General features: G+C 47.0%; 1 protein-coding gene across 3 annotated transcripts in view; it reads left to right on the top strand.

Annotated features, from left to right (window-relative positions):
- SLC1A6 (solute carrier family 1 member 6) overlaps positions 1-15,275 on the top strand; it is a 57,417-nt gene that overhangs the window by 33,430 nt on the left and 8,712 nt on the right. For 2 of the 3 annotated variants that reach the window (XM_073220247.1, XM_037018361.2), the window contains exons 2-6: positions 9,484-9,695; positions 10,448-10,585; positions 12,254-12,458; positions 13,229-13,271; positions 13,808-14,151. In XM_073220247.1, coding sequence (XP_073076348.1) covers positions 9,491-9,695; positions 10,448-10,585; positions 12,254-12,458; positions 13,229-13,271; positions 13,808-14,151 — 935 coding nt within the window. In that variant the 5' untranslated portion in view covers positions 9,484-9,490. Of the gene's footprint in view, positions 1-4,829; positions 4,985-9,483; positions 9,696-10,447; positions 10,586-12,253; positions 12,459-13,228; positions 13,272-13,807; positions 14,152-15,275 lie in introns of those variants that run through there. The other variant, XM_037018360.2, reaches the window with a different exon arrangement.

Genomic DNA, 15,275 nt, shown 5'->3' on the forward strand with positions numbered 1-15,275 from the left:
AAGAGGTCAGAGCTCCTGGCTCGCGCCAGGAGGGGACAAGAGAACTCTGAGACTTAATTTTTATAGAGCAATTTGAGGTTTGCAGTGAAACTGACTGGAAGGTACAGAGATTTTCCTTATGCCCTTGCCCCGCCCCCCATATGTATAGCCTTCCCCCAAACCACCATCCCCCACCAGAGGGGTGCATTTGTTACAATCAATGAATCTGTTTGACACATCATTATCATCTGAAGTCCACACTTCAAGTTCGAGTTCACTCTTGGTGTTGTATTCTCTTTGCGTTTGGACAAATGCATAAGGGCATGTATCCATCATTAGTGTCATACACCGCAATCTCATTGCCCTAAAAGTCCTCTGTGCTCCACCTTGTCATCCCTCCCCGCTATAACCTCTAGCAACCACTCATCTAATTACTGACTCCATAGTTTTGCCTTTCCAGAATATCATATCGCTGGAATCATATGGTATGTAGCCTTTTCAGATTGGCTACACAATCTTCCAAAGTGGCTTCCAAAATCATGTCTTTTTAATATTCTGTATGTTGGAACATAAGCGAAAAACATTTTTGCTGCATGCTGAAGCACTATGGTAGCTATTTCCAGGAAAAAAACCACTGTGTCATTGCTTGAGTTGCAAGCTAAACTAGCCACTTTTTATATCCATTTTTAGATACACAAACCTTGGTTGTGCTGACATGGATATCTGGTAGACATTTTCACAAAAATGAAAGAAATGGGCCTGTCTCTTCAAGGAAAACAACTGATAGTATTTGCTGTCAAGATGATAATAATTGAACTTTTTTTAAAGTGTATTTTTTATTGAAGTATAGTTGATATACATTATATTGGTTTCAAATATACAACACCATGATTCAACAGCTACACACATGGTTAAATCCTCACCCTAATTATTGCAGATACTATCTGTTGGCATAGAAATATTTGAACTTTAAGGTGAAAGCTAGAATTTTAAAAACCTGCATTCACCCCTATGACCTTGACAGCTTCCCATCATTTAGAGACGTTCTGAATGAACTCGGTGGTCATACTAACAAATGTGACTCTTGGATGTTGAATAATGAAGTATGTTAGTATTTGGAAGATCTGTGTAATTCAGTGAACTAATATTTTTCTAATGATTAGTGCATAATGTTTCAAAGTCATGGTAAAAGACTCATGTACCCAGTGGATTTTCACATTAATAGAGAACAAAAAGTTCACTGATAATTTCCGATCCCACACTGCAAATATCTTTTAAAAAACTTGAACATGTTGAGTTTTGGGATAGCCTCAAAGAACAGCCACAATTACCTGAAAAGCTGATTAAAATACTCTTCCTTTTTCCAAGTACATGTCCGTGTGAGGTTGACTTCTCATCATATACTTCAACCAAAATTGAACACATCATGACAAATTCTATCCAGAAAATTTGATACACTCAATTCTCATTCTTCATGATGTCTGGCCCTTAAAGTTGCTGCAAACACTGAATTAACAAATGCTAAGCCATGGCTCCTGAGGACATATACTGGTTTAAGCTCCTGTGAGCCTTTGTTCACAACTTTTTGTTAACCAATGACCAACCAATCAATACCTAACTCTGGTTTTATGTGTGTTTCTGCTTAAAGACATCTTATTTAATATATATCATTGATTCATTAACATTGAATTCACAGCCAATAGCACTGTAACTCATGCCTGAACGATGCTTACCTAACACACAACTTTCCTCCCTGAGGCACATTACAGCTTTCTTTTCTTTTCTTTTCTTTTTTTTTTTTACATCACAGCTTTCTTAGTGCTAAAAGACGCTAAGAACTAAGACAGCACTTCAGCGCTATGCCTGGGGCCGGTTTAAACAGCAAAACCAACAAAAAGCATGAAAATGTGAAAAACAGGGCACTAAATAGATTGTGAAAAGGACATTATTTTACATGCATTATTTTACAGCAGGACAGCTGAAACAAGAAGTTTCAAGAAATTTCAAGGAACGAGATGCGAAGCAAACATTGCCTTGCTTGACCTCAGCTGGGAACTCACATGTTGGCAGTTCAAATTTTTCTCCATGCTGCGCATGTCCACTAAGGACTGTAAAAGCCCCATGAGTATTGATTTGGGGGTTACAAATAAATTTTAGTGAGTAGCGGATTTTGTAAATATGGAATCTGCACATAATGAGGAATAACTGTTAGGAGAATCCAACTTTCTTTTTGTTAAGACAGACATTAAAGCAATTTGCAAAAGTGTTAAACATCACCAATCTCCTAATTTTTTTTTACTTTGGAAAATCTAGTTGTTTTTCATAAAAATATGCTATTTACAAAGGATAAGATGAATATAAATAAAAATGCTGTTTATGTTAATGTGGCTTATTGTTATGTTAAAATGGATAAATATTTAAAAATTTTGTTTTGATTTCTAATACTTATTTTTCACAGTTAACCTTAGATTAAATTCTTAGATTAAGAAGCCCCCACAGGAACCCAGTGAATTACAGTTATTTTCTACAGTTAAATTTCTAATACCAGTCTTTAAGACTGAAGATCAATAGGTATAACTTAGATGGATGAAAACTTTTCAGAATCCTCCATGATCTTCTTAATCAACAGATACAAAGTCTTAGGGCAGTTTTATATTGCCAGAAAAATTGAAAAGCTAGTACACAGTGTTTCCATATCCCTCCTTCCAATAATTTCCCCTATTATTAAGATCTTCCATTAATGTGATACATTGGTTTCAATTGATGAGCTAATATCGATACATTTTTGTCATATAATTATTGTATTACTACTATGTACCATATAATCATATTATATATCACCATATATATTATATGTAATATATTACTATATATTCTAATACAATTATATTATTGTAAGAAATATATTAATACTCACATAATTATTATACTATCAAAATCCACACTACATTCAGATTTCCTCAGTTTCTCCTATTACCCTTTTTCTTCCAGAAGGCCCTGCAGGACCCCATGTTACATTGGTCTCCTCTGTGCTGAGCCAGCTCCTCAGATTTGCCTTTTTTTTTTTGATGACTGGCCAGTTTTGATGAATACTGGTCCTATATATTGTAGGATGCCTCCCTTTTGGAATTTGTCTGATTTTTTTTTTTTATCGTGATTAGACTGGGGTTGTGGCTTTGGGGAGAAATCCTGTCAAATTTTTAAAAGTGTAAAGAGGTTCTGAGGCCAAATAGTTCGAGAACTATTTTTTAACTTATTATTTTTTCAAAAGAGCAAGAGGTGTTCTGTCTTTTTTTTCCTGCTGAGTCTCCAGTCTCTGGCATAGCCTGGTGCACCCACAATAATATCTGTGGAGTGAATGCCTGCAAAGGGCCAGGAGCTTCGGGCCGCTCTAGGCTCGGGGAAGGAGGCAGAACCATCCTCTGAGGGAGGAGTGGCAGGTGCAGCCCAGGAACACCCGACCGCTGGGGCAGGGGTTCAACCTTAGCCACACATTGAAATCACTTGGGGAGCATTAAAATGCCCCAGGGATGCTGATGGGATTGGTTGCAGTGCCATCTGGGTACCAGAGTTTAAAGGTCCCCTGGTGATTCCAAGGGACAGCTACATTTGAGAACGACTGTCTGTCAGGAGCGTCTGTCAGAGAGGAGAATCCTGGCTCTGTGTACAAAGAATTAGAATGGAGGTGGCTGCTGCCTGGCTGTGTGACCTTGGGCGAGTTACTGAACCCCTCTGAGCACTTGTCCCATCATCTGCACATGGGGTCAGTGATATTTACTTTACAGGGGTATTTATTTAGGTTAAATATAAGTAAAAAAGCCTGCCGAGGCTAGGAAGTTGCCATCAACAATTGCTGGGTAACTGCAACAATAGTGAACACGTAAACTGGTCTTTCGTTAGGCGCTGTGCTCCGGGCTCAGCTCTTTAAAAATGACAGCTCACTTAGAATAGTTCTTAGACTATTGCATAAGGGTTAAAGGAAAAAAGCATTAAAAGAAAACTGTAGTTACTACAACTTGGTAATACAGCATGAATAAGGGGGTCGTTTATGCTAACAAAAGTATAAAAGGGGAAGAGGAAAATGTTGGAACCTGTGAAATGGTAATTAGCTTTCAGGAGAGGGGGGAGATGTTGGAAACGACGAAATCGGTGCTATCTGAGAAGAAACGCAAGGAACCACGTCGCCCGGGGTTCTGAAAGACAGCAAAGAATAACAGGAATTACAATTCCACAGCCATTATGCAGTTCCCATTTGCACTGCGCGTCACTCTGCTCGAAGCATTTCTACGCTCAAGAGCTTTAATTTTCTGTCGGGTGTGGGCAGAGATGCGTGAGCCCCGCTGTCTAAAATGAGGAGCCCAGGCTGCTCAGAGAAGGGGCAGGGCTGGCCCAAGCTCACACAGGGGCCAAGTGGCCAAGGCCGGAATGTGCTTCCCAAGGGAACAGCAGGGCAGCGGGGCCCACGCGGTGGCCGCTGACACCCAGACGCTCCCTCCCTCGACTTTCCCGGTGGAGCCAGGTCCTGCTCCCCGAGCTCTCCAGGGATAATCAGGCCTCGGGAGGGCTCGGGAGGCTGCGGAGGGCGGCCTGGGGCTCGGGGGCGCGGCTCCGAACCGGGGGCGGAGGCTGGACGCGGGAGAGGCCACCCCTCCGCCCCGCCCCAGGGTCCCCCTCCCTCGCCGAGCACGCGGTGCTCTTCCCAGGCGCGGTGCAGAGCCGGGGAGGCGCGGGCGAGGCTGGGGGCATCCCGGAGGGGATCCCGCACCCTCCCCCGCCGCTCGCCCCCCACACCCACGTGAGCGCGGGGCCGGCCCGCATCCCACCCTCTGCACAGCGGTCCCGGGTCCGCACAGGTTCCTCCGCTGTCCGGTCCGCGCGCCAGCGTAGCGCCGTCCCCGGCGGGTCCCCGCTGCTCCGGCCGGCTCGTCGCCGGCCTCGTGCCCCTGATCCGGGCGCAGCGTGCAGGCAGAGGCGCGGGCAGGCCGCCCCGCCGCTCCGGGCGCGGGTGAGTGGGGGCCGCTCGGGGCTGCTGGGGCTGCAGCAGGAGGGATCCGAGGCCGGCTGGGCTGGCCTGCCCTGGGGTCGGGCGTGAGGGGCGCCCCCTGCGCCCACACTCCCATTTCTCGGGCCGCGCCGTGTCTCAGCTCCTCCCTGCCTCTGAGCGTGGTGGCCTCTGCCCGTCTCCCGGCGCCGTGGTGACTTGCCTACCGCCTTAGCTGTCCCGGGGTATCCCTGCGCATCTGTTTCCCCCCATCCCTGTCCTGACTCCGCGGCCTGGACTCGTGGCAGGCTTCCCTCCCGGTGCCTGATGCCTGATGCCTTTCCAGGGCTGGGTTCCCTTCCCTATCAGGGTGTTTATTCTCCAACTCCGGATGGACCTGCCCGGGACCGAGACTCCGGCCGCCGCCGCAGAGGCCTGGGTGTGAAGCTTTGTGGGGTGGGTGGCGGTGGTGTGTGCCTGCGTGAGTCTGAATGTATGAGTGGGCTTGCCTTGGCAAAGAGGTGTGTGGGGCTAAATGCTTAAACGTGGGAGGGAATCTGAATGTGTGGAGTTTGTGCCTTGTGTTCCCACGTTGTGTGGGTTTGTGTAGGAATTGTCGCTGGCGGTGTGAAGTTTATTTAGGAAGGAGAGTTGTGTAGGGCCCCCGAAGGTGTGTGTGGGGTTGTATGTCCGAACAGTCACGTGTTGACTGTGTTGTCTGTGTGCAGTTGTGTGTGTGTCCAGAGCACGTAAGACACCTGTGAGGTTCTGTGTTGCGGTGTGTGTGATGTGTGACGTGTTTGATTTCCTTTCCCTACCCTCGCTCATGCCTCGCAGTGACTGGAGATAAAACGAACGGGAAGCATTCTAGGTTTGCCCGTCGATGCTCCCTGCAGCTTTGTGATGTAAAAGGCTGGTCCTTTTTCCCTTTGGCTCCGAGGGAGGGGTGGCTGGCACATCTCTTCACACCTGGATCTGGAGGCTGGGAGACCTATCCTTGAACCCCCTGCAGAGACTGGGGACACTAAAAATGCCATTTTCCAAGCAGGAAGCCTAAGAAGCGGGGCCAGCAAAGTACCTAGCACCAGGAGAGACTGGTAGAGAGAGAACCCCAGGTCTGGCACTTTTTTCCTATCCTTAAGCATATCTGTTGGGTTTCTGCTCTCTACAAACCGTCTATTTTCTGCTCATAAAATGCTGTTCTAAGCATCATATGAATTGGGCCATTTAAGCCAGTTCCTGCCAGATGGAGAGGGGTTGCAAATAAAAAGTTCAGGTATGCTCTGCCTCTAGGCTGGGGTCAGCAGATCTGTTCAGTTAAGGGCGAGAGAGACTGTATGGTGGCCCACATTCTCTCTGTCCTAACAACTCAACTCAGCCCTTGTAGCACAATAGTAGCCATAGACAATATGTAAGGAATGAGTGTGTCTGTTTGCTAATAAAACTTTATTTACAAACACAAGCAGTGGGCCAGATTTGGCCCTGAACTATTGTTTGTACTTCTTGTAAGGAAGAGGAAGGAAAGAGACAAACTAGCTCTGGACTTTTTTGTGACTAGTTCGGATCTCTGCTGAGCTCCCTTGGGACCCACAGCCAACTTTGCACTCCTGTTTGGTGACTGGGGAGGCACAGCCTGGAGAAGAGCAAGGAATTATGAATTTCCTGGGTAGTCTGGGGTCCTTTATGGGATTTTCACAGCAAGGTGAGAAGCCACATAGTGGTTTCAAAGTGGTGGATCTCACTTGGAGCAGGACCCCAACTGGGGTTTGGCATTGGGAATGGGGGTTAGACCCGGAGGAAGCAGGGCCTGGAAAGCTGAGGCAGATGTCCCATCCCTTGGGTATGGGGCAATCAAGGAGGGCGAGGAAGACTGTGACCCCAGAAATGTAGCTACTCAGCCAGCAGAAGCAAAACAGAACAAAGTCCAGGGACCTACCTACCTACTAGTGCAGATGAGGCCTCTGACACACTCCCCGCCACGATCCGGATAGATTCCAGCACTGGGATGGGCTGGGGGGGCAGGGACAGGTCTCTGAAGCTAGGATCCCTCAGAGAGGTGCTGGGCAAGTTCCACTTACAGGTGCAGCAACTCAGGCAAACCAAACGCACACAGAGTTCAACACAGTCTTTTACTGTCTTCCTTTGCTAGGAGAGTGTTTTTCTAAGAGTCAGAAGGATCTGGCATATCTGTCAGGAAACAGCACACTGAAAAGGGGGGACTGGAAAGAGTTTAAGTTAAGCACTGTTTACAAAGATATGAGCAGAGTTAAGGGAAAGCAGTCAGGTGGGTGTAGCACTTAGGGACCCTCAGAGTGGGGAGCCTCAGGGAGGGAGCGGGAGAGGGACCCAGGGAGGACCGTGGCTGTAACAGAGGATTGTCTTTTTAAAAAACTGAACTATATTTGATGTGTAACACTGTACATTAAAGGTGTACACCATATTGTTTTGATATATATTGTAATGTGATTGCTGTTGTAGTGGTAGTACCTCTATTACATCAAGGGAGTCAAGAACACCCAATGGGGAAAGGATAGTCTCCTTAACAAATGGTGTTAGGAAAACCAGGTAAACACATGCAGAAAAATGAAATTAGACCCCCACCTCACACTACTTCCAAGACCTGCTATGATAAAACTCTTAGAAGAAAACGGAGGGAGGAAGCACCTTGACATTGGTCTTGGCAATCATTTTTTGGATGTGACACCAAAAGCACAAACAACAAAAGCAAAAATCAACAAGTGGGACCACATCAAACTAACAAGCTTCTGCACAGCAAAGGAAATGATTAACAGAATGAAAAGGCAACCAGCAGAATGGGAGAAAAATTGTGTAAACCACATGTCAGATAAGGGGTTAGTGTCCAACATATAAAAAGAACTCATACAACTCAATAATACACACAAAAAACAAGCAATCCCCTTAAAAAAAATGGACAGAGGAGCTACACAGACATTTTGCCAAAGAAGATTCCCAAATGGCCAACAGATTGAGAGGATTGTCTGCTGGGAACTGTGGCCTTAGGTTAGAGGAACACAGCCACTGCCAAACAGGGCCTGGTAGGGAGAGCTGGGAGAATAAAAACTCCATCTTCATCTCCTTCTACCTTCCGTTCTACCTCATTCCCTTGGCCAGACCAAAAGTGGAGCCAATGGCAAGAAGCTTAGGCAATACCACCTTTAGGAGTCAGCCTTTTGCCTGGGAGTGAATCTATAGGGATTTCAGAATTCCCAGTATGCCTGCAGTAGGCACACTGCCACTTTTTTGCTGTGAGATCAGGAAGGCTGCTTATCCTTCAGGCATAGGAGACCCACTTTCCAGGGCCCACCATTCTTTTAGACACCCACAGTAATGTTCCCACTTATTTTAAAATCAGAAGAAATAATTACATTTTTAAGTAAAAAAAAATGATTTAATATATAGTATCAGGTGAAATTCACTTCACAGAAAACCATTTTAAGGTGGCATTTAGTGACATTTAGTGATGATTATGCAACAATCACCTCTATCTAGATCCAAAATAGTATGTTCATTTTTATACCAATGCAGTTGTAAAATATAATTTAAATATATTTTTTAATGGAGGAAGGAGACTACAAAAGGCAAAAGTCCCTCAGGCCCATGAAAGTCGTATTTCCAAGCTGCTGTATACATGTAAACACAGACACACACACACACACAAATGTTTAGCTGGTAAAAGCATAGGCAGGTTTTAAATTTTCTTTGCATTTTCTTTAATGTGTATTAAAATATAATTTGCATTTCAGGTAATGATCTGAAATTTCCATTTGATCTGAAATAAGGTTACATGGATATGGCCGAAGGTAAAGGGGTGAAAGTCTGAAGTTTGGGAAATAGTGCCTGGCTCCCTAGAGTGACTCTGAACATCACATTTCCCTTCAAAGATGGACCCGAAAGAGCCACCCAGGTCAAGGATTGTCACCATTTCCTTGCCAAGGGACACCTTCCTTTCCTGTTGCTCACCTGTGCACTCACACAGAGCAGCTGCATTTATTGGGCACCCACTGCCAGGCACCTGTTGATTGTCGGCACTCCCAGGCCAGACACCAAACCTGTGTTTATTTGGGGGCTAGCCCCAGGGTGCCTTATCTAGAGCTCTGTAGGCAGTTGACACTCAGCAAAGGCTTGTTCGTTTGTTTTGGGAGCTGGGGCAGCTCCCAATTATCTGTGATGATCTCAAGAAATAAGGAAGGTCCTGGAGTCGGGGAATGGCAAAAGCGTCCATTGCACTGTGGGGCCCTTTCCAGCTTCTTCCCAGCCGCTGCCCAGAGGGATTCTGGAGACTTTGACCCTTTTCTTCCAGAATGTGACCTGGGAACCCCAGGCAGTGTTCTCAGGTGTCCCAGCGCGGGCACATCCCAACTGATGAATATCACCCCTCCCTCACTGGCTGGATTTTCTCTGAGTTCCTCACCAGCTTCCTCTACTCTCCGTGCTTCCCCTTCTGTCCGTATTTGCCCTCTGTGTCTCCCCTCACCGGGCCAGGGCCTCTCTGTCCCCCGCAGATAGAAGATGAGCAGCCACGGAAACAGCCTGTTTCTGCGGGAGAGCGGCCAGGGGCTGGGCCGGGTAGGCTGGCTGCAGCGGCTGCAGGAGAGTCTGCAGCAGAGAGCGCTGCGCACGCGCCTGCGCCTGCAGACCATGACGCGCGAGCATGTGCTGCGCTTCCTGCGTCGGAACGCCTTCATCCTGCTGACTGTCAGCGCAGTGATCATCGGTGAGCGGGCTGGGAGGATCTGGCTCCGCCCTCTGGAGGGCGGGGCCTTCAGGAAAATTCCAGGCACTCCCATCTTTTTTCTGTACGCGCGCACACGTCCCACCATCTACCCGTTTCTCCCTCATAAGGATGCACTCACACAAATGGGTGCCCACTCACAAACTCGGCTGCGTGTGCAGACAGTGGCGCATGTATATCCATGGGTACGCGTATTATACGCTGTGCAAACACACGTCCTGCATATGAACACACATGTAAACATGAACACGTTCTTATGCACGCACAAAACCTACAGGTGTAAACACATGCATATACTTGCACACATATACTAGAACTTACACATTTACAAGTGCACATGCCCTCCTCTGCATACACATTGGCTCAAATACTCATATATATACTCCCATGTTTGAAAACATCAAAAATAGTAACATCTACACACAGATAACACCTATGTACACATATAGGGAAAACATACATCTCATGGGGGATCAGACATACAGGCACAGTACATGTGCACAAATGAGCACTGTCACGTGCATACATATACACAAAGGTGTACAGACATCTGCACATATTTACACATATCAACACCAATAACCATAAATTCATGCATATCTACAATGTTCACAAAAACACATAGAATGTTTCTTTCCCTCACTGTCATCCACATGCACCTTCTTGGCACGGATGGCTCCTGCTTGGGGTGGAGTGACCCAAACCACTCCACTGGCCCCTCTTTTTGGTCTTAGGGGTCAGCCTGGCTTTTGCGTTGCGCCCATACCAGCTCAGCTACCGCCAGATCAAGTACTTCTCTTTCCCTGGAGAGCTTCTCATGAGGATGCTGCAGATGCTGGTACTGCCACTTATTGTCTCCAGCCTGGTCACAGGTGAGAGCCCAGGCCAGTGCTGGCCTCCAAGACCATCCTAGAGCCCAAGCTCAAACCTGGAGCCGAAGCTTTCCCAAGCATGGGACCCCCTTCCCAACTCAGGACCTCAAACATGGAGCATGCACCTAGCCCCGAGTCCTTGGCCAAAACCTCGAACTTGATCAGACCCAGGTCCCAGACCCCATATCATCTGCACTACCTGTCTCAGTAACTTTGCCGCACTTTTTCTTGGAGGTAAACGGCAGCCTTCCAGGGGTTTAGTATCATCTAGAGGTGAGAGGAAGTCTTTGGTGGGGCGGCCAGGGAGGGCAGCCAGGATGTAGCATAGATGGTCAGATGTGGGATGTAGCTGAAGGTGTTTGAGATGGAGGTGGTGTGATGGTGGGTGGGGTGGAAGTATGGGTGGATTATGCAGGTGTCAGCAGGCTTTTTCTGTGAAGGCCAGACAGTAACCGTTTTCCAGTTTCAGGGACCATATGATCTCTATCACAACTATTTAAGTCTGCTGTTGCGGTGCAAAAGCAGCTTCAGATTAATATGTAAACAAATATGGTTGTGTTCCAATAAAACTTCATTTACAGAAACAGGCAGTGGGCCTGATTTGGCCCCAGGATGGTCAATTGCCAACGTCCAACCATCCAGGGACAGGGATGAATATAAAGACTTGAAAGAATGGTTTCTTGGGTTGGGTTTCCTTGAAGCAGAGCCCAATAGGGGGTTGTTTGAAAAAGCTATTTATCAAGGGATTGCTCTCGAGAGAAACTCACGAAGAAGGGGTGGAGTGAGGAAAGAAGTTAAGCAGAGATGTGGGTGCGGAAGACAAGCTCATTCCCTCCAACTCTGCTCCCACGTGAGTCCAAGGAGCTGGCCTTTTGAATCCCTGTGTCAGTCTCTGGTTGTGCAAATACCAATGAGTATTTGTACTAATTTTCTGCTTTGGACCTTTGCACAAATCCTTGGAGATTTCTGGTTTCTTTGTGTGTACAATGGGCACGTGAATAGCACTCACTTCTAGAGTTACTGTAGTGTTTAGATCATATTGTGAAGGTACTTAGCTCGGACCTGGCCACGAGTAAGCATTCATATGTTGACAGCCGTTATTGTTGCTGTTATTATTACTATTGTCATACTAGACTCCTTTCCAAAGTCTGATTTAGGTATTTCTAGGCAAGGCAGCTCGTGTTTTGCTGAGGGCAATTCTCAGAAGGGGTCAGCATAAGCTATTAGCAGCCAACACCCTCAGGAGCTGAAGGATAGGTGTATTAGCCTGGTAAAGTGCATTTGGATGGGGCACCAGAAATATCTACTGCAGATAGTGTATAGCGATGTGGGTGGGTAGTAGGATGAAGAGTGGAATTAAAGTGAAATTTGGGTGCAAAATAGGGGGAAAGATGGGGTAGGGCCTGAAAGTTGGCTTGGAGTACAAGGAAGATTAGTAGAGTGGGCTTCGTATAAAGGATGGGGTGGAAGATGTATGTGAAAAATAGATTGGGTGTTGAAAAATGATGATAGGGGTCAAAGGATGGTGGTGTGGGTGCTCGGGTGGGGTGCAGGAGGGCATGCTTGCTGGAAAGGTTGTGGAAGTGTGGGGAGGGTAGAGCTGACGGATGGGAGGTGGGATGGTATGTGTGGGTGGGGCTGCTCGGGGCTGCACCACCTGTCCTCCAGGCATGGCGTCCCTGGATAATAAGGCGACAGGGCGGATGGGGATGCGGGCAGCTGTCTACTACATGGTGACCACCGTCATCGCGGTCTTCATCGGCATCCTCATGGTGACCATCATCCATCCCGGGAAGGGCTCCAAGGAGGGGCTGCACCGCGAGGGCCGTATCGAGACCATCCCCACAGCCGATGCCTTCATGGACCTGGTCAGGTGACGCCCTTTCTGATTTTGCTGGGAATTCTGGCCCTACGTTCAACAACCACACTCAAGGAGAGACAAACGGGTCAGGCTGACCGAGCCCGGACAAGACACCACCCTGACCGAACCTAGATTATTGATACTCATGCTCTGTTTTGGAGCCTTGTACCAATCCTGGAAGAGCAGCTGACTCCTAGGGTATCGCCTGTTGACCCTGCAGCTGATGAGGCTATAACTACAGCATCCTGAGATGGGCTTAAAACAGTTTGGGCGTTTGTCCGGGGTATTTCCAGGCTCTACTGGAGGGTGAATGATTCTCTTGAATGATTTTGCTAGCCAGAATCAAGGCTAGCCATAGTTCTACCCTAGTCACTGATTTGGGAGGAACCTGTATTTGAAGGAGTTTGAGAGTTGCCTGTTTTTTCGCTGAGGCGTTATTCGCATAGTGCGCATGAAAGTCCTTGAAGTGATACAGGGTCCTACTAAAGGGCTCAGACAGACCTGGAGTTGAGGGCCGTCTGCACCCTTTAGCAGCTGTGTGGTTTCGGGTAACTTAGCTAAATTCTCTGTGCTCTGGTTTCTTCGTGGGTAAAATGGGGTCATCAGTAGCACTTAACTCTAGAGTTACTGTAGTGTTTGGATCATGTGGGTAAGGTGCTTTGCTCAGTGCCTGGCCTGAAGTACCCACTCAAATATTGGTAGCCATTACTATTATTATTATTATCACACTGGACTCCTTTCCAAGGTCTAATCACTTCCCTTCATCTGATATTTTTCTGCAGAAATATGTTTCCACCCAACCTTGTGGAGGCCTGCTTCAAACAGGTCAGGGGGCGGTGCACAGTTTGATCAAGGAGGCTTGGAGGGTTGGGGGAGCTTGCTACTGAATGAATGGGCCAGGGGCGAGGATGGGAAGAAGGGCCTGACAGAGCAAGGGGAAGGGGCTTTTGGGAGAGTTGGGAGAAAGAATGTACTTCCCATTGGTGGGATGACCGATGGAGGCTTACAGAGAAGGACTTAGACCAAGAGCAGCCTGGGGATGGTACTGGAGGAGGAACTACGTCTTCTGACCATAGTGGTTGAGGACAAAGATCCCAAAATCTGAGCATTGTCCAGCAGCTTGTGAAAAATGCAGACCCTGTCCTCATTCTCCCCTGTATTGGTGGTTGGTTCCCTCCCTCATCTTATTCATTCATTCATTCTTCTATGCATTGGTCATATCATTCATTCACTCATTCAGATCTACTGAATAAGACTCGCCAGGTTGTGGGGACCAGTAATTGATGTCTGAAAGAAATTTCTCCAGAAGGGTCTGATGCACCCACTGAATCGAGTGTGGCCCCAATCTCTCCATATTTCAGTTCAAGACACAGTACAGCACGAGGTTGGTAACCAGGACCGTTGTGAGGACAGAGAACGGATCCGAGCTGGGCACCTCCATGCCTTCTCCATCCTCAATGGAGAACGGAACCAGCCTCCTGGAAAATGTCACGTGGGCCTTTGGCACCCTGCAGGAGGTACTGAGCTTTGAGGAGACTGTGCCAGTACCTGGATCAGCCAATGGCATCAATGCACTGGGCCTTGTGGTCTTCTCTGTGGCCTTTGGGCTGGTCATCGGTGGCATGAAACACAAGGGCCGCGTCCTGCGGGACTTCTTTGACAGCCTCAATGAAGCTATTATGAGGCTGGTGGGCATCATTATCTGGTGAGTGCTGGGCTGTGACAGGCTGGGTGGTGATGGCACACTTGGATGGAGCTGGGGAGTCAGGCGGTGGGGCAGCTGTTGAAGAGTCATTGGGACCATTTGGCCAAACCATTCATATATATATTGGCTCATTCCACTCATTCATTCACGCCTTTCTGCAATTTACCTTATTACCTTATTCACTCATTTGTGCCCTTGGTCATCTATTTACTCACTTGTGAATTCATTTATACTCATTCTTCATGCATTGGCCCACTCATTTCCTCATTAATTTATTCACTTTCTATGCACTGGCTAATTCACATATTCATGTATTCACTCGCTCATAAATACATTCATGAACTCATCCAAGCATTAGTTGAACTGTTGACTGATTCATTATTTGTTTACTTACTAAGTCCCTTATTCATTGGAACGCATTCTTTGATCCACTTATTCATTTCTGCATTTGTTATTCTCTCACTCACTTGCCCAAAGAGTCCCTTTATTCATTCATTCATTCATCCACCCACTCATTCATGTGCCATTTGCTCATTTTCTTACTCACTTATCCACTTTCTAAGTATTCCTTACTTGACATGTGCATTCATTCATTCTTTAAATTTCTTCATTCTTCATTGATTCCTTCACTCATTCAGCAGACATTTCCCTAGGTTTACTTTGTCTTGAACTCTGGATACACAGATACAATGGATTCAGTCCTCATCCCCAAGGAGCTCACAAAGTCTTGGAAAAGACAGACACGTACTAGATAAATGTAATACAAGGTGGAAATTTCTGTAGGAAAGGGGTATTAAGAAAACATTGGGAATGTGGAGAGATGAGCTGCCAGTGGAAGGGTGTGCAATGAACTCTGCCTGGGAGGGTGAGGAGGGAGTGGTGGAGAAGGTCACTTCTTAGCCGGACCTTGACAGGTGAGTAGGAATCCGGCAGGACAGGAAGAGGGGAGAGGCACTTCAAGCAGAGGGAAGAGCACGTGCAGGTTGCAAGAACCTGAGCCGCTTGGAGAATGGTGGGGAGTTCAAGAGGGTGGGAGCATAGGGTATGTTAGGGGCAGTGGTGGGAGGCATTAACAAGACTGTCCGCTATCATACTGGGGAAGGCTTTGTCCATAATCCCAAATA

The sequence above is a fragment of the Manis javanica genome, chromosome 13 (genome assembly GCF_040802235.1).
Source record: "Manis javanica isolate MJ-LG chromosome 13, MJ_LKY, whole genome shotgun sequence".
NCBI classification, from domain to species: Eukaryota; Metazoa; Chordata; class Mammalia; order Pholidota; family Manidae; genus Manis; species Manis javanica.